This window comes from Colias philodice, chromosome 9 (assembly GCF_061535455.1).
Source record: "Colias philodice isolate Cphi_HAF_F1 chromosome 9, ilColPhil1 Martin Lab GWU primary, whole genome shotgun sequence".
NCBI lineage: Eukaryota > Metazoa > Arthropoda > Insecta > Lepidoptera > Pieridae > Colias > Colias philodice.
Genome location: NC_143094.1, coordinates 12,456,808 through 12,477,708, shown reverse-complemented (window position 1 = coordinate 12,477,708; position 20,901 = coordinate 12,456,808). Strand labels below are relative to the sequence as shown.

The 20,901-nt window shown below is 31.4% G+C and overlaps 1 protein-coding gene across 1 annotated transcript in view; it reads right to left on the bottom strand.

Annotated features, from left to right (window-relative positions):
• The window catches only part of Traf4 (TNF receptor associated factor 4), a 72,585-nt gene extending 52,010 nt beyond the window's left edge, over window positions 1-20,575 (bottom strand). The window contains exons 1-2 of the mRNA XM_089699554.1: window positions 20,228-20,575; window positions 10,710-10,761 (exon numbers count right to left, since the gene is read on the bottom strand). Of these exons, the coding sequence (XP_089555680.1) occupies window positions 10,710-10,761; window positions 20,228-20,262 (87 nt within the window). The 5' untranslated portion in view covers window positions 20,263-20,575. The remainder of the gene's footprint in view (window positions 1-10,709; window positions 10,762-20,227) is intronic.
• Between the last annotated feature and the right edge of the window lie 326 nt (window positions 20,576-20,901).

The window sequence follows — 20,901 nt, the reverse complement described above, 5'->3', positions numbered from 1 at the left end:
TAAATTAATTAAAAAAAAAACTATAGGTATATAAGTACCTGCCTACTTATTCTGTTGGAAATGAAGTTGGATAGAACAAAAAATAATATCGTTAGGTATGATTCTTAGAAATGTAAAGATATGTATCCGAGTACTGATAATAATTAATGTGAATAAAATGCTAATGACTTACTTAGGATGTTACCAACAAATAAAAATACTGACTCTTTTGTACATTTACAACGGAAAGACTCTAGATTTGAGAAAATAAACACAATATACATAATATGCAATGCTTATTGTCTTCTGTGGTCTGTCCCATATATCCTTTAGGTGAAACCTCCCTATAATATTATCTATAGTGTATACTCTATACTAAATATTATAAAGCTGAAGAGTTTGTTTGAACGCGCTAATCTCAAGAACTACTGGTCCGATTTGAAAAATTCTTTCGGTGTTGGATAGCCCCCTTATCGAGGAAGGCTTTAGGCTATATATATATCATCACGCTAAGACCAACAGGAGCGGAGCCACGCGGGTGAAAACGCGGGGCGCAGTATCATAATATAAGTTTAGGACTTTGGTTCAGCGCTGACTAGCAGGTATACAGGGTGTCCCACTATTGGTATACTAAGCGTGAAGGAACTTGTAGTTCTGCATACACTAATCACGTAAAAAACACTTAAACAACAAAATTACGTCAAAAACTTTTTGCTAAATTTTTCCTGAAAATCCATGTTTTCTTCTCTAGCTTCGCGCATCCGGCATAATATACCGCTTCTCTAATGTGAGCATTTTGTCTGAAAACATAATCTTAAACGAAAGCTCACGTGCTGGTGGCAAAGTTGTGGGGTTGCTTGTTATGGGTGTACACATAAAGTTTTAAGAATTCATCTATTTGAAAAAAAAATGCGTCTGGAATTTTATTAGTATTTTTTACGTACTCAGCGTATGCAAAACTTTAACCTCCTTTGAGCTTAGTATACCAACAGTGGGACACCCTGTATATCTCCCTTATCTGTGGTTCAGTGCTTTAAGCTCCATTCTCCGTGACATCGATATCAAAACTAATGCATCTATGTCAAAATCGTCGTACCTTTCTCATATCCTTATATAAATCCGTTTTAGTGTATAAGTGACCGATTAAGTTCGCAGCGGCAAGGCCGTACGTTCCCCTCTCTTCAGAAAAACAAAATCGTATGCTGAAGAACTAGTTTAATATATAAATATACGCTATTTATTGTAACGATTTGAATGTAAATGCATACCTAGTTGTCTGATGGATACTTATATTTTTGGTTATTGAAAGTGCAGTTTTGTCAAAACACGTGAACAACTAAGCTCGCAGATTTATGAGCATACATTACGTAGTTAACTATTTGGTAAACTGGTATTACTGTGCCAATAAAACTTTTAGGGATTTTTTAATGCAAATGCGACATTATATCATATTATTATTTCAGACTTAAGTAGCTCTTTCTCTAAAAAAGTTCCGCAAAAACTATAACGTAACAAGACAAAACTTTCAATAGCAAAAAATAACCGATTTACCATAAACCAAAAAAGGCGAGTGAAAATGCTTTCGCGATCCGTCAAAAACTCCCATTGCTTTCACTCATAATCTGTATAAAGCCGTCTTGCTTTATACCTTACTAGATTTACGCCCGCGGCTTCGCCCGCGTTTTCAAAAAAAAAACATAGTTCCCGATCCTATCGGATTGCCGGGATAAAAAGTAACCGACGACATAGGCTACTAATTAATCTAGGTCTTCAGCTACTTACCAAATTTCATTGTAATCGGTGTACTAGTTTTTACGTGAAAGAATAAAATACATCCATAACAAACTTTCGCAATTTATAATATTAGTAGGATTATGATAAGACCTTTTTTATTAAACACTTTTTGTTACAGATAATAAATACCGGTTGATCTGCGACAGGTTGTGACGAGTTGTGACAATGCTCTCGCACGACCTTGCCGCGACCTACAGCCTACAGCATGATTAGCAGCCTTTGTAATTCGAGAATGTAGATTACCTGTGTTATGATGATATTATATGTGATACTGATGTAAAGAAAATCCCCTTAATTACAATATCGTTAATATCATTAGGTTAGAAGTTATTTATTTAGGTATGTACTAAGAATAAAATAATAAAAAGCTTTTTTTATGATTTTGCGTACCCATATTATTCAGATTAGAATTTGAAATTAGATTAGTGTTAACTTATAAAAAACATTTTGTGAAGTGTATAGAGACGAATAATTAAAAATTAAAATATTAAGACGCTCAAAAAGCTTAGGAATGGAAGGAAACAGAGTCCACTTACTTTTACACATAAAATTAAGGTTTCGAATGCTAGTTTTTTATAACTCACCTTTTTTTATAAAAAGACATATACATTTTTCGTACAACTATTTTTCTGCCGAGTAAACTTCTTAAATATTCTTTTTCAAAGTCAATCAACAATCGCTAATCAGCACAAAAACTTGGTAAGATTTAACGCTACAAATTAAGCAGATAGAAATAGACAAAACTCAGTACCGTGGGAATATCCGACGGAACTAATTAGTTAACTTACCAATACATTTGTCTGTTTGTACATCGCATTTTATACTTCATTCACGTGAATCAGTTTAAGCCTTCTATATACATACGGACAAGCACACATAGTCCACATATATTAGAATAACTAGGTAGAGACACTCTTAAATAAAATGGCTCTTTCATTTTTTTGATAAAAAAGGAAAATTGATTTAGTCCTCTTAATTCTTCGGGTTAAAAATTTCAAATATTAATTACAGTGACCATGGTCCTTATTACAATTATTGCATACAAAATAACATTTCAGAGGGTTCTGCAACATCGGTATCCAGTGACGACTAAAAGCTGAAAGAGTGTGGTATTCATCCTATACCTCAGAATATCTTGCCAAAAACAACACAATATACTATATTAAACGTATCAATACAAAGATTTATTACAGAAAAAGCAAAAATTGTTCTTGATTCTGACCACGTGTCCCGCCACCTTGGGCCGGCTGCGCGCGCAGCTGCCTCAATCACAACCACCTTTTACATGATTTTAAATTTAAACACACTGGTTTTACTATAGTAGGCATCTAGTATAGTATAAAAAGTGATATTATTGAAGAAGAATGTAGAAAATTAATGGTTTTATAATGTACTGACTACTGATGGTAGAGCAACAATACAAGATTTTCATTCGTTTAATTAAAACTAGAGGCCCGCTCCGGCTTCATCCCTTTGACATATGTAACGGTGAAAGAATCTTTGATATTGGCCCAGTAGTTCCTAAGATTAGCATTTTCAAGCACACAAATTCTTCAACTTTATATTATTACCTATAGTAGGTAGGTAATAAGATTAGTATAGATTATGTCGAATTGATAATTATAATTTATTATTTTATAGTGTATATTATAATACACTTTTTATCCTGGTAGAAACCGGACGATCTGACTAAATAAATACAAAAAACCTTTTGTATTAAATCATTTTAAAACATCAACTGTTATCGGTTCAACTCAGCCTCGCCTTAATGAATAATTCAGTTGAATTTTGATAAAGTATGATTTGTACCACTGTTTTCGACATTCCATGATGTTCTAGAACATAGATTAATATCTTTTTATGATATTTTAAATGTAAATATACTAATGGAATTACTGACTTACTGAGGCATATCGCATAGCAGTATTAAATAAAACTAGTCAATGATAACAAGTTAGGACATGCTTGTATGTGAAATTTTAAAATAAAATATATTATAGGTACATACACGACAAATTCAAAAAAAGAGCGTGTGTGCCGAGCATACGTGTTAGAAGTGAAACTTCTTTGGCAAGATTCATAGGTATAGGACGGTATTGCCATGACGCTACCTGGAAATTTTTCTATCAAGTCTCAACGCGCCTGAAGAAGTTTCAATTCCAAACGACTATTTTTCATCAAAAATGTTCGTTACTTACATGGATTCGTACTACCGTTGAAGTCTTTTGCACTAACAGGTGAATATCAGTTAAATTCGTATTATAGGTATTGTATGTGAATGACTATGTTACATTTATCAAATAATATATGTTATAGAGATAAGTATAATATGAGAGACTTGAAATCTCTAGGTACCTACCAAGTTTCAGCTAACATAACAAAATAAAGTTTCCAGCTTAGAAAACCGTTTTAATTGAGAATAATCAAGAACGGTTAACTCAGTTATTGAAATGAAAATTATAATTAGTATAAAGATTAAAATATATATTCAAGAAAGAAATAATAACATTTCATCATAACAGTTACACATTTTCGGAATGTCCGAAATCCAAATAAGCCTCAATCCCAATTTTCAAACGAATTTACAATTTATTTCCTTAATTTAAACTCCCGGGCTATATAAAAAAAACACTTTTTTTTATAATGTCCGATCCATACATCACAAATGATGAGTTTGTGTGTTTGACCCTCAATGAGTCACACGCGTCGATCGTGCACTAAGCTGACATAGGAATGTATATTTTTCGTCATTGTTTCTTTTTTTATGTGTTACATTTATGATGTAAGGAATACTTCAATTGAGTAATGTCAATATGACTAAATACGGTGGAAAATAAGTAAAGGTATTCTATTAAAATAAAAAAATTAAATGTATTAAAATTTGCCTATGTACATTGTACATATTTAGAAATCGTATCCACTAAAGAAACTACTTATGTTCGATATTAATATTACGATACATAACTATATAATTATTATAAAAATCAATCCCATAGCACAGAATACATAATAGTAGCTAAACGCTACAGAACGGACACTCTCCGCCTCCCGCCAAAATTAAACTTACCTCACCCCCGCGCGATCAGACATAAAATGGGCCATATTTTTCTGCAAGGACGATACGCAACGAAGATTGACAACATTAATCAAATTGACTTAAAGTAATTTTATTATTTTGGATTTGTGATTATCGTTTTTAATAGAAAATGGTTAGATATTGTGCTGTTTACGGATGTATTTCATCAGAAAAACGCGAATTTTTTTTTACGCTAGTCACAAATGTGCCAACCATAAAGCGTTAACACACACATTTGCAGTCTCTACAGTGTGACTGTCAAAACGATCATTTTGTATGGAGTGTCCGGGGTGTGCCCATAGGTTTTGTTGCGATTTGCGAATAATTTGTCATTATCACTAAAGTATTGGCAAACCTTTATCACATTTCAAATGTACAATATACGCATGTCTAATCACATTATAGATTACTGATTAGATTGCACTTATCTATTTCTAATTAATAACACATTCGTATATGCTCTAGGAATTCGATGACTTTCCAAATTATTACCTATTTAAAAGTAAGTATACAATATGTACAATGAAGTTGATCTAAACTCGATATTATGGAAGCTCAAAATATAGTTTTTATGATTTCGTCTGTTTATGTATGTCCGGGCTAAACTCAAAAAGCACTGCATGAATTTAGTACAAATTTTGCATGAAGTTTACTAATAGGTGGGGTCAACATATAGGCTAAACTTAGGTACATATAATCATCATGACGCTAAGATCAACAGAAGTGGAGCAATACAGGTAAAACCGCGGAGTACATCTACTATCTAATATTATTACTTCATTCGTTTACTTAAAACAAAAGCTTGTGTTGTAAATGTGAAAAGTGTTCACATTAAACAATCTCACAAAATTGTAAACAACTACAGAAGCGGTATTTAACAAAAACAATTGCAGCATATCGGCACCACAAAGGCATTATATTAAAGCATATGAAATTCCTTCGTGAGAAAACATTAGATGATACAACTTGCTCAAGCGTGATAGCGGTGTTTAAGATATGAAGATTGCTGTAATGGTACCTTTTAAGCTCGTTTGTGTGACATTGTGTATTTATTTAATTAACGGGTAGAGACAAAGAGCTACCTTTTATGGTGAAATGTAGGCAATCAATTTTCTCTTGCAGTTATGACCGTCTATATCTCGTGCAGGTGTACAACTGAGAAGTGGGGTATCTTTACCATAGAGAAAAATTGTTAAAAAAAAATAAAAATTGAAAAATCGTTTGTTAAATCACCTTCTTACTAGCCCTAGTAAAAATAGACCTTTACACAGTTGTAAAATTCAACGGGTCAATAGCCTTAAAAAGCCTTTAAAGTAATCAAAATAGTCACAAAATGTATGACTAAAAGAAAGAGCTACATCTTCTTATATATAAAATTCTCGTGTCACAATGTTAGTCTGCATACTCCTCCGAAACGGGTGGACCGATTCTCATCAAATTTTCTGTGCATATCGGGTAAGTCTGAGAATCGGCCAACATCTATTTTTCATATGTACCACGGGCGAAACCGGGGCGGACCGCTAGTATTATATAAATTGATGATATTTTAGGTACTTATATGTAGTAGCATTTTTCCTTATTTACTTTTTCTCTACCAAACCAAAACACAAGCGAACTATAAAAAATGCATCCCACCAAAAATCCAATAAACAGGACATTATAATAATTATAATCACATATTAATATCAACAAAAGCAGATGGAATCCCTTTATCCCGTATACCCTCATTTTAATATCCTTGAAACGACGGTCTTTCACGTTTCTCATTGTTTACAACTGTTTTACATCAAAAAGGGGCTCTAATATTATAGCTGCGTTCTATGAATATGGTCAAATTGGGTCCTTTGAATGCGGGTCACTGAACTATCTTATGGGAGATTAATCTTTAATTTAAATATTTAACAAAAGATCTTGGACGTAACTTGGATGTACGCACTGTGAGAACGGAAGGTGCTCGAAATTTTTTTCTTCATACTTATACGATTCTGTTTAGATGGATTTTACGGTCCAAAAGATCAAGATTATTTTCAATAGGTGTAGTAATAAAAAATATGCTGAACTATTTTAAGATAAACTATATATACCAAGTGCTTTTTATTTTCAATTTGATTGTTTGAAATAAATAAAACCCAAAAATATTTTTTTACGTAACTTCGTCACTTTGATAACTTTTAAACACTTATGACATAAACAAATTAATAACAATTAGTTATTAGATGTACAAATTAATACTAAATCCATAATATATCTACAAAATATGACTAAATCATAAACGCATAAATTCTCAAGCACAGTGAGTAAGAGGCTAGCATACAAATATTTGGTACACAGATAGTATCTGATTCTAACGTGGATTCAAATCTATTATGGTCACATTGAATGCCTTGCTCTTATGACATTTGTCTTCAATGCCTCCGATGGCCTTTATAATGATGGTATTAAAATTTGATTTAATACATTCAAAACGTGTGAGGTTGACTCATGAGTAAGCGATGAGATTTTTTTATTAACCGACGTTACTTAAATTAAATGTGGGAATTTTCTAAATAAGTACATAGTTATTTTTGTTTGAATAATATTCTATTGTGGTTTTCAGTTGTCAATCGGTTTAAATTTAAAGCTATGTGTTAAATGTTTGAAAACTTCAGATATTTTTAATTTTTAAGCATCAGACATTAAATTATATAAATTAGTGTAATAAAACAACTATAAATAATATGAATTGAGATAAATCTTAATTCTAGCCTGTGGACAGCAAGATATATTTGAGATTTTGAAATAAAGGTTCAATAATTTTTAACTGGTTTAGAATCTAGTTTACAACTATGTAGTACAATTTTTTTAATTAAACATAAAAAAATCGGCTCATGAAAATTTAAACATATAAATAGGGAACTAATCTTGTTTCACTTTTAATAAAGAATTTCTTCTGACAATTTAATTAAGACAACAAATAATTTTAAATACATAATATAAAATATAAATGGACGTTTACATTCATGTGAAGTAATTTTCACACAAAATAATAATAATAGTTTAAAAAAACTAAAAAACACGCTTTTTATAGAAAACCGAACTAAAAAATAGAAAATTTTTATCAAATTAGTGTATTGTCATCGGTCCTCAATAAATCTACAAAGTTTGAACGAAATCTGGCCGTTTAAAGTGGGTCATAATCGCGCCCAAAGAAGTCGGTTACAAACATACAGGTGAAGCTAATTAAAAGCGTGTAATAAAAAGCTTCTAGCTAATTTTAGAAACAGCCAATGATTCTTGTTTTGTCCTCTTGAATAGATTCTATTGTACAAGAAACTTGATATTTTTAACCATTTTCACGCATTGTCAACAGATAAAGAGTTCACAAGTTCAATCCCACGAAATGAAAAGGGGTATTATAATTTCTATGGAATAAATATCGGGTATCAATTTGAATAATAGTGAATACTAGACCCTAGGAAATAGATTGTATTTCAAAGAAGGAGATGTTGAATAAATTCTATTGTATATTTTCGGTTCATCTCCAGTTTGAAATAAATTATTAGATTGTACCTAATACATAAAAATCTTGTGAATTTTCAAATTTTAACACTATTCACACAATCATTTGCGATATGTACAAATTTTTCATAATCTTTTTTACTGACCTGGAGATACGTTATTATTAATTTTAATTAAAATAATAGGTTAATGAAACAAAACTTATTTGTCGTGTGCTACAAATAAAAACAGCGCAATGCTTGTGCTAACGTTTTTATGTAGATATGTAATTGAATACTCTCGTATAATATTTTATTTGCTGATTATCGTAATCATATCTGATATGCTTCCCGATGGTTTACAAACCATATATTTATTTTGTATTTATGTCGATTTAATACGAGCAAACCACTTGATTTTTCCCATCATGTTTACTTGTTAAGTATCGTATAGGATGAGGAAATAAGTTTTCCTGTCCGGAATAGATAAATGGATTTCAATATTGGCCAATTAAAGCAGAAAAATGATAATATATAATGATGTATTTGTTTATTTAGCTAGGTTCTGCTAACGGTATGTTTTCTACCATGGTCGAAGCAAAAACTGGAATATTAGGACATCTATGCAGAGAGAGCAAAAATCTGTTGATGATGACGATGTTGAAGTTAAAATGGTTACATATAATTGAAAGAAAATTGAAACATAATAAAAATGAGTGAAGCTTTTCTTATAGGTACATATTTGATGTTGATTTTTTTTATAAATAGTTTTTATTCACCACGTTCACATATTATTCAATTCTTTATTTCGTATTATTTACCTGTGCTAATTTTATGATGTGACCTATAAGTTGGTGTGTCTGTCAAATTTTTTTCTGTGTAGCGAAATCATAAAAAAATAAAAATGTTGTGTGGTTTTATGAAACCACTGTAAAAGTGAAACTTTCCGAACACTGTTTTATACCTACTCGGCAGCCGACCGTCACGCGACATGCGCTACACAGACCAAAAAGTTTGAGACGATGTACATAATTAAAGTTTAACTTTAACAACAAATAAGGTTTTAGGAAAGCTTGGTCCATATTTCTTATCTACAATATGCTTGTCTTCATCTAAAATATTAATGATGTAATAATTGAAGAAGATTATGAAATTTTAAATACAGTCAACAAATAATTTCATACATGCACGACTCCTTAACATTTAAAAATTTAAGTTTAACCTCTAATAAAATTTTATAAGTTTAATCTAAGTTTACTAAGCGGCTATTTCGACATCGCAAACTTTCACAGCGCCATCTAGTTTACGCCTATCAAAACAATCTATGCAGTCTGTCAAAGCGCAGTATGAACCGGTAATTGTGAGAACCAACCACTAAACTGGTTATCATTGCAAGGACGCTGAGGTTAGTGACACTGGTTGCGTGCCAAAACACTTGAACACTATTGATATTATAATCGACGATGGTTAATCACCGATTGGCCGTGCGTTTCGGTTGCAAAAAGCGTGTATCATCGTTTTATTGTCAATGTTTCGGATAATTGGCGGCGTGAAGGTCGTTAATGTTGAAGGTTGCTAATCACGTGGAAATAGAATACCTATAGACTATAGATTTAAGCTATTATTAAAATGGCGGCTAAGAATAGCTTTACGCAAAAATAGATGGAGATTATTTTTCCTTTGAAAGTTTTATCACTAATTCATTTTTAAGATAAGAGCTTTCTGATAGTGATGACATAAGGGAGGTCACTAATATTTGCGCACATTGTGTGCGTGTGCTTTCATCTCTTATGTGTGGTTGGATTCTTCAAAGCCAAATTTAATAAAAATCATTTCTATGATAGGTACAAATAGATACGATAATATTTTAACTAACGAAGGGCCTCCGGCCTGAAACCTAACAATGTTAATTTTTTTAATGTTATAATACTTTACCATTACCATTCATGCTTGTTAATGAAATGGTACCTACTCAATGCAGGCATTATGAATAAACCTAACATAAAGTGAATGTAATTGTGGGCTTAAGTATTTTGAATACAACACCAATCATCTCATAAAAACCATGTAACTACCACGTAAATCCATTGTTTACACAGAACACAAAACATCAACTTAATGTGTAATTAACGGTTCCGAATGTTTTTACAAAGCTCATTCATTCGTATGTTTGGTCATTTTGTAAATAGCGCCATCTATCCGCAGCTGTCGGAACCGCTTTAATGTTTTGGTTACGACCACACAGGCTGTATAACCACAAGAACCTTGCGCGTTACGCCATCTAGTGTCAATATTTTTTTACAATTTATAAGCCAAGCCATTAAATCTTAAAAAAAAACAGTTTATATAAGACATTATTTTAATAAAAAAATAACAATAATTACCTTTGCGTAGTCCACCGGGGACGCATTCACTGGACTCGTGAAAAGGCCCTCACTGAAACAAAAAAATGTTACTGTAATTCTAATAACAATATTAGGTAATAAAAAAGTCACATAACAATTTCAAAAAGTAACGACTTTTCTTAAATATGCGTAAGCAGTAGTACCTAAGATCTACATTATTTGGTATTGAATATTTTTGTATTTTTAGTTCAATATTGTTTTTAATCTGCAGCAAAATGAGACAAATTGTTTAGCATAATAAAACAAGCCTGCTTTCTTGATATAACTTATTGCAAACGGAAAATGAGCAAAAAGGATTGAATTTTAATCATCAGTCGTCCATTTTCTATATTTTCGTATGCTAGAAATAACGCATGCCATCAAAGATTTAATTACAATACGTAATTGGCACGGACACCTGTTAACTTCATAGACATAGACCCATTAATCTAGATATCGATAAATCAACGTCAGATTCGCTCGAATGAACCGATTATACCGATTATTAAGCAAAACATCGGCTCGGAAAGATAGTTATAAAAACGCGTCTCTAGACTGTACTAGAGCAATACAATTTTCTTTACTAATTACGTACGTATGGAAAAACGGAACTGTATATCAGATAAATATGTCTATCCATTGGTTTATTGTTGTTTACCTAGTTATGATTGCATCTAGGTTCATCTTAAAATTTTCGTGATGTATTTAATGGATTATGATAATTCAATTTCAGCATTGTAAAAAAACTATTACCGCTGAGAGAAAGTATCTGGTAGGAACCTTTTCAGTAGTAGAATAATTATTGACTCTTTTAATTGAACATTCTTCCCTCAATGGTAGGGTTAGTTATGTCCACTAAATCCAGTAACTGATCATGCCAACACATATTAAAGGACTGCCAAAACAACCTAAGTTTAAATAAATTAATGTTGTCTAAATATGCACATGCAAAGACATTTTAAAATTAACCCCCTAATTTTACTATCTTCACTTACGTAGATAACGTAGACTAATAATAGCACCTCTCTTAGTTTATTTTAATAAAAATTGCATTAAATGGAGTATTAAATTTATTAACAGATAATCATCTAACTAATACATATATCTAGATTTATCTACAAGCTAATGTTACACGCATCATTTCGTACCACTTGCTTGGCTTTATCAGATCAATGTAATTTGTGTGCTATTTGTCGCGCTTTAATAAACACAGAAATAGCAAAGTTCCTATATTCATAGATTTTTAATAATAAATAAGTACTTATAGAATAGAATAGAATTTATTATGCAAAGAGTTACAGAGGAATAGAGAGGTTAGGTACTATTACATATCAAGAAATGAAACTCAAAAAATCAAATATTGGAAGTACTCAGAAAATCATGCGAAAGTGTATGTTTGGAAGCTAGGAATATTATAAAATTTGTAGCATAAAATTATGTGTATCAAGCACAGACGTATCAAGACGGTATGTTTTTACTATGGTATGCCATGCTTATCAAGTAGTATCTAATTATATTACGTTTAAGTATTTTTACAATTAAAATTATAATCTACTAGTTAAAAAAGCTATATCACATGATTCTATCCAAGAAACCAAACAATACAGAATAAGATCATAGCTCCTCTTTGTTGACGCTGTAGAGTGTAGAGTTATGTTGTAGAATATATCTTTACAATTACAAATATCTTTAGCTCTTAATAATGATACAAAAATTTAGTACAAATGTAATGTCAATAAGTTCACATGGCGAGTGACACAATTATGACTCGTTCGGAAATATTTCAAGAATGTAACACGCCGGAAAAATGTGTGTCGTTCCGCTTGTGTCGTTTCCTTAAATGTCACGCAACATCGGTAATCGGAGTGAGTGACTATTCATATATCTGTATTATAATAATACGTGATAAGTACAGTTGTGGCCTGGTTAAGTTTAATGTAATACAAAATATCTGGCCCGTGTGGCAGTCTGGCAGAGTTTGGCAACGTCGACGAGCTTATGCTGTAATACGTACTAAGAGCTTCTGTTGAGGTCTTGACGATTTTTGCATTATATCGCTCGATATTAATGATTTTTCGCAGTTAAAGTGACAATTCATCATTTTATTTCAAGTAATAATTCTAAAACAAAACAGTACTGATAAAACAAGTTTTAGGCCCGAAAATTGTATTGTACCTAGTATTTACCTTCCTACTTCTAATTCATTGTCGCAAATTCGCAATTAGCGCGTTCACCAACCAGTAACATCATAATTAAGATAAATATTTCAAAAACGCATAAATATTCATCAATTCCCCGTCCACTACATTAACTTGATGGAATGTATATAAAAAACAAGGAATTGTCCGTTTGTTGCGTGAAAAACATATGTAAAAATGTCAATTTCATTACATCGTTATATTGCATCATATTGAATATGCAAGGGATCAATGAACCGATTACTGGGCCATATGCCTTGTGAAAAAACTTTTTATAGACTTGTCACGCACTTGTCTAGAAATCCAGATATTAAAATGTCTTCCAGAAACGTTATCGCCACACAGTGGGGTTTTGGTCGGTATAGAAATCCGACATAACCCACGGCCTCTTCGTCTTCCCCGGAGGCCGTGGGTATCTATACAAGATTTCCCCACTTAAAAAAAAAGGGTAGACGCTTGTATGTACATACCTATCATGAAATATTAAATGCAATGCCCATGGTTCTTACTTCTTTGTATACCTATATGTGAGTTCAAGTTGGGTTTCCTAATAAGCAGACCACATAATATAATCATAGATAATAGATATTCCGTGAAAAGTGAAAACCAACATAGAACCTATACATACATCTGTACCTATCGACAAATATAATGATTTGTGTTTATTTATTTTGTTGTGTTATAGTGGAGCCAATTTAATAGGCAACATTTGACGTCTATCAATTTTATCTTCATAGGGTGGTAACCTGCATAAAAACATCGATTAAAGTGAATTAATCGATACGGACTTGAAACATTTGTCAATCGAACTTGAAACACATGTCAATAATTTTTGATAATTTTTATTCCCAAGTAATCAATGCATTCGATTCTAGATGTCTTATTTCGATTTTTAGAGTAACGTCTCTGGTATTTAAAAAGAAAAAAGGTTAATTGACACAAAATTGTAGCGACGTCAGTTCTTTAAATCAGAAATTGTTTATTATGTTTAGAATGGTTTATCAGTAAAATCAAATCCTAAAATTACTTATATCGGTCATTATTATAATAAATATGTAATCGTAATTGAAAAAAGTTAAGCAAATGTGCAGTTCTAACAAAACGAAATATCATGTTATTCTATGTTGTCGTTACTAGGTTACGTTGTTGAATTTTGTTGAACTGTCAAATGTTGCCTATTAAAATGGCTCTACTATAGTTCAAGCTTTAAATAAAGCCTAAACCATTGAAGTGAAGTACTATCTATGTGCCAGCTTGTTATATCAGTCTATAGGTACCTATAAATTACTTGAGTCGAAGTAGCGTGGGCGTAAGTATATTTCTCAATATATTGAGTAATTTAACTCAACATCGATATATTTATTATTACGCATCTTATTGAATACTAGCTGCGCCCCGCGATTTCACCCGTGTGGCTCCGCTCCTGTTAGTCATAACGGGATGATGAGTTTCTTGCCGGTTCTTCTCCATAGATACTGCTTACCGAATCGGTGGTAATTGTTAAAAATAAGTATTGACGATACGAAAGAGCTTCTAAAAGAAGTCTAATTGAACAAATAAATGTTTGAGTTTGAGTTTGATATATAGCCTATAGCCTTCCTCGATAAATGGGCTATCTAACACCGAAAGAATTTTTCAAATCGGATTAGTAGTACCTGAGATTAGCGCGTTCAAACAAACAAACTCTTCAGCTTTATAATATTAGTATAGATTACGTATCTTATTGAATATTCCCCGCGAACGTTTTGCAATGTAGTCAGTTTATTGAATAAAGTATCCAATATTTATCCCCAACTAAACATAATACGATACAGAAGTAAATAGGATTCCCGCCGCTTCGAGTTGTAATAAAAACCGATGGGAAACCGCAAAACAGTGCGCCTGCGCACCCTACACTATATGAGTACCTACCTATACCTATGTTTATAAACAAGTAAAAACTATATTATTTTGTTTGTTGTAAATGTATGTAGGAATCCTTAGCAAGACTTTATTTTTATTTTATTTTCAAATAAATATAAAATGTAAGTTTAAATATCCGAGTGTTTCAATTTTTCTTGAAAGACAGGTAGATATGTTATTATTGTACATACTACAATTAGGTAATGTACCTACATTGTACATATATATAATATAATTATAAATGCGAAAGTAACTCTGTCTGTCTGTCTGTTACTCAATCACGCCTTAACTACTGAACCAATTTGCATGAAATTTGGTATAGAGATATTTTGATACTCGAGAAAGGACATAGGATAGGTTTTATCCCGGAAATCCTACGGGAACGGGTTTTTCTTTGAAAACGCGGGCGAAGCCGCGGGCGGAAAGCTAATTGTACATATATCTAATTATTAAAGAAAGATAACCTTTTTATTATCTTGATGCTGAATACAGATAAGTTTACATTAAATAAAAAAATAAGATTTGTATAATTTGAAGCAGCTTATTTGATTTTAAGCTTTTAAAGCTTTAATAAAATTTATTATCTAAGAGGAAATCTGTAATAAAATAAAATTAACATTTCAATAATATATTTTAAATTTTAATTGAATTAAAAATCATAACCTAGGTATGTATTTTTAAGTTATTGTGTGCAAAGTTAAATGGAACTATGTAAGTTTCATCTTTCAAGAGCATCTCGTTTCAAATTCTGTTGTATTTGCAAATCATAGTTGGCAATCTATTTGATATTGTGTTGTATCACAATGTTCTCTACTATTTTGAGCGATTCTGCGACCATTCAGTGATCTGTCAGAGAGCGGTTGGAACCGAATTTGCTCTATTTTCTCTCCACAGGAAAAAGTGTGAAAATGCGCTAAGAATAAATAAAGACTTCCTTAAAAAAGACACATATGAACGTAGTCTTTATTAAACGATTGGACAAATATTATTAATTTTACTGACATATAACAACTACTACACAGTACACATACACACAGCCTACAATTATTAATCCTCTAGCTATACTCATGTCATAGGCACTCCAGTCTGTCCATATGAGTGGTGGTTACAAGCGATCATCGGATATGGTATAACTAGATGCAACTGGTTTGCAAGAAGATCCTCTGCCCGGGAAATAACGGTGTACGACTATTTACATCTAGGATTTAGGGTTGTCACATCAAAAAACAATTAAAAATGTAAAAAAAATGTTCGATTGCAAAACTAGATACATAGCTGGTATTTTATTATGATATCGCATTAATAAGATAGTGTGATTTTTATATATGTTTTGGTTCCAATTAGAATCGGACGAGATAAAAATAAGATAGTACCTAGTTTGAAACTAACTAATCAAATAAATAGAAAGCTGAAAGTTTAAACATTAAAGTTAACAATTAAAATTTAAATGGTACATTTTAAACAAATTATCAATGATTTGGAAATCATTGCTATTATATTGCATTCGGATGATTCCTTCATTCAAAGTCCAGTTGTCTTATAATTAATTTGGATTTTTAAGAACACACCACAAAACACTACACATAACACTCGTAGAGTTTTCTTTGTTAAAAATAGTAAAAAGGTAAAAAAAAGCACTCAGTTTAGATAATTCAAAGTGTTGCCAGCCCTATGATTAATAATTTACGACCGTGAAAACATTTTACCGTGTGATTGAATATGGACTCTCTCACGTTTTAGTTCGAATCGTGATTTTTGCACAGAAATTATATTTTAATACTGCGTTTAGGAATAAAAAATTATCTGTACCCAAATGGAATGACCATACAGGCTTGGAAGTTTTTTTTTACAATATGTCGAAAGATTCAGGTATAGATTACGTGAGGAAAAGAGTTTTCTTTAAATCAGAACTAAAATAGGTAATATTTTTTTAATTATTTTAGTTCGTTGTTTGTATTTCAATATCAAATAATAAGTAAGTATGTACGTGTAAAATATATAGGTAATAAATAGGTGATCTTTGTGAAGCCCGAATCATGATATTTTAACGATCATTGAAATATATCTACATATTAACTAATAACTAAACGGAATTCGTATTGAACTAAAAGCTATGAGATAAAGCTTTGTCCACATAGGGCTATCTTCATACCCATTTGAGCTGAAATCAATATAGCACAAAAAATGATAGAGCACATACAGGATATTACTTTTAAAATATAATAATTGCACGCCTCATAAGCGAAGCGTTGAGGTGGGTACTACTGTCACTTCGCGCAAAACATCTGATTTTTCAAACTTAAAATGTCTTTATGTATCATACATTGCACTTGTAAGATAATACATACACACACATATTATAGACTAGAGTAGATAATTTTTGAACAAAAAAAAAATCGCAGTCGGATGAAACCCATTAGAAAAGGAGGGGTATATGATAAAAATGTAAGGAAAAATAAATTACGGTCAATCCGAGTTCGGGAAGCGGGAGGGGGGAGCTTTTAAGAGAAAAAAATGGTTTCTCTCGATTTCCGACAAAACTACAAGTCCTATAGAAAAAAGTTCAATGGCAAAGTTGTAGGTAATTAAAAGTTCTACAACTTTTGTATTCACAATTTTTTCACATAACCTAAAAATTTAGGTGAAAAATTCAAAAAACCAAGTTTTTGGTCTTTTATTTCTATCTACTTCAAAATTTATTTTTTTTCTACGAAATTTGGTGGAAACTTACTTTATTATGTCCCAAATACACTGTAATTTATTTGATTGAAAATATTTATTTTTTCGCCTTATTTTGAATTAATACCAAAAAAACAACCTAATTTTCAATCGAAAAGTCACCCGTCAAAATATCAGCTTTTTTCAAAAACTTGGGGTGCCTTTTATTCATTGAAATCTCTACTTTCATATGGTGTAAAAAAAATAAACACCACCATAGTAAATGTTCTCAGGAAATGCATACAAACAGTCTGAAAATTAGCTTTTACTAAATCAGGCACACTTCTCGAACTACCTGAAATGTTTTTATCGACATCATTTTGCTTTTGAATATGCTGTAAAATATTAAACTTAGAACAGATAATTATTTTTCTTTTGAAATATTACCGAAAAGCCGATACAAGAGAAGCTATAGAGTTCAAGAAGTGTGCCTGATTTAGTAAAAGCTAATTTTCAGACTGTTTGTATGCATTTCCTGAGAACATTTACTATGGTGGTGTTTATTTTTTTTACACCATATAAAAGTAGAGATTTCAATGAATAAAAGGCACCCCAAGTTTTTGAAAAAAGCTGATATTTTGACGGGAGACTTTTCGATTGAAAATTAGGTTGTTTTTTTGGTATTAATTCAAAATAAGGCGAAAAAATAAATATTTTCAATCAAATAAATTACAGTGTATTTGGGACATAATAAAGTAAGTTTCCACCAAATTTCGTAGAAAAAAAATAAATTTTGAAGTAGATAGAAATAAAAGACCAAAAACTTGGTTTTTTGAATTTTTCACCTAAATTTTTAGGTTATGTGAAAAAATTGTGAATACAAAAGTTGTAGAACTTTTAATTACCTACAACTTTGCCATTGAACTTTTTTCTATAGGACTTGTAGTTTTGTCGGAAATCGAGAGAAACCATTTTTTTCTCTTAAAAGCTCCCCCCTCCCGCTTCCCGAACTCGGATTGACCGTAATTTATTTTTCCTTACATTTTTATCATATTCCCCTCCTTTTCTAATGGGTTTCATCCGACTGCGATTTTTTTTATCTTTTCATTATTTTCAAAGGCTTCTACCCCAGTGTATTAAGAAAAAACACTATTTTTAACATTCATGATATTTTTGATGTCATTTTTGTTATTTAAACTAGTTAAAAAACAGTTTAAAAAAGTTCTGTCTTGGACGTCCGTGTGTCTGTATGTGCGGAGGATTTTCTTGTTAACACGATAGCGACCGAAATACTTTACTAATCGAGTCTTTTTTTTTCTCTTACGCTTGAGTATGCTCAGGAATAGAACCCTTTCATTTTTCAGGGTCTGATTCGATGTGGTTTAATTGTTATTAAATAAACAAAAATAATAATTAATAAATAATTATTAAAAAAAAATTATGAGGCGTGCACTTTTGGATTTTCCAAATTATTAGTTTGGATTCTCTTTTATAGACATTTAATTTAAGAATGCATGAAACTCTAAAGCTATACAAATTACGAGATAATGTTATATTTATTTTTCAGAATACATATTACATAAAACATTATTTTATCGAACTCTTCAACCTTTTCTATTTTCTAATGGCAATTTTTGTTAATAAATTAGGAGAAAAAGCAACAATCACGCTGTTTTTCTTGAAAGTTAAGTTATAGTTAAGTACTTTTAGTATTTTATAAAACTATACATAGAAAACTTATTGCTAATATAAGTATACAAAACAAAAAAACAGTATAGTTTATTAGGCCGCCTTATTACTTAGAAGTGATCTCTTCCAGGCAACCTGGGCAAAAGGTAACAAGCTTACTAAAATGACAATGGTATCGATATAGTATCTACCTGTGATGACTCTAGCTTGACTCCTTTAAAACTTCCATTCCATACAACAAAAAGGTGTTCTCTGGCCAAAATTAATTTATAATAAAATTGTAATAATTAACGTTAATAAGCTAATCTTAAGTTCAATGGCAGCGGTTACTTAACAAGCATGTTCTTACTTCCGGCGTGCCGGTCAACAAACTTAATTGTTTATAATATTATATTTTATAGTTTGACAAGACCCATGGGTAAAACTAAAAAACCGGAAACTAACCGTCAAATAATATTATAGTCAGTGACGTAAAAAATAGTTAAACGCATATCAGTCATTAGTAGTAGTGTATGATTTAACAAGCTTTTGCCTCAAATTGGCATTAAGAAAAAATAGTAATTAAATATATTTGTTTGTAACTAAGCTTTTAGATTAAACCTAGATATACATAACCTTAATATAAAAGTCATGTAATTGCATAAGCTGTATAAAATAATTCCTATATCAAAGACTCTACATGACCGTTTAGCTTAACTTTTTTCTCTGCTCATTTTCTCACACCCTTCATTTCGTGGTATATAGCGACACATTCTAAAGCGAGCAAGTATAAAAATATAGGTTCAGGCGCAATATGCACTTTTAATATTCTGCTCTATTTTTCAATTGATTGATGTATCAATAAACATCAATGTATCAATAAACATTTGCTTACAGGCACAAAAACCGGTTAAAACCGACGCATACATTAGAAGCAATGCATCAATAATTAGTACGCATCCTTCAACCCAACAATGGATAAAAAATGTTCACAGCCCGCATCTCATTTCGCTGCACATTGTACTCGTACCTAAATAGGTACTTAACAAAACGCATACAAATGAAACACTTAACACACGCACGCTAACTTACCTGTTCACTTTAAACAGAAGTCCCACTGGGGTCATCGCAGTTTGTTCGAAAAATTCTATCTTCACCACACTAAATTCCAAAAATATGGAACGCACTATATGTCCCTTGTTCCAAAATTGGGACTGTCTCCAATTGGTCCAAAATGGAACACTATGTTTCCAATTTGAATGTCAAAATGGAACGCACTAAACGGTTGAATTGGAAATTCGATTTTCGATAATTCGAATTGAATAATTCGTTATATTGAAATTCGAAATTAAAATGAATCGATTATTTGAGAGATGTCAGTTGATCGATAGCGCGTGTTGGCCGGGCGACGGTCGCGAGAGTTCTGTGGTAAGGTAACAAACAATGGCAGTGTTTGAGCAATTACTTCGATGTGACAACAGGGAACAGGTGCTACTGAACCCCCGCATTGTTCATTCATGGCGTTATGATATCTTCACTTGATCTTTCGGGGAATAGATTAATCAAAAACATATGGCAACGAATATTTTTAATTGGAATTAAGGTTTTATTTTTATGGAATTTGGTTATGTCTGTTTGTTTTTTTATTCTGAGTACGAAATCCTTGAATTTATGGAAGGAGAAACGACAAATCATAAACAACAAGAAATAAAAATGGCTTTGCTAAAGCAAGCAGTTATAATGCGACTAGAATTTCATACCATTTT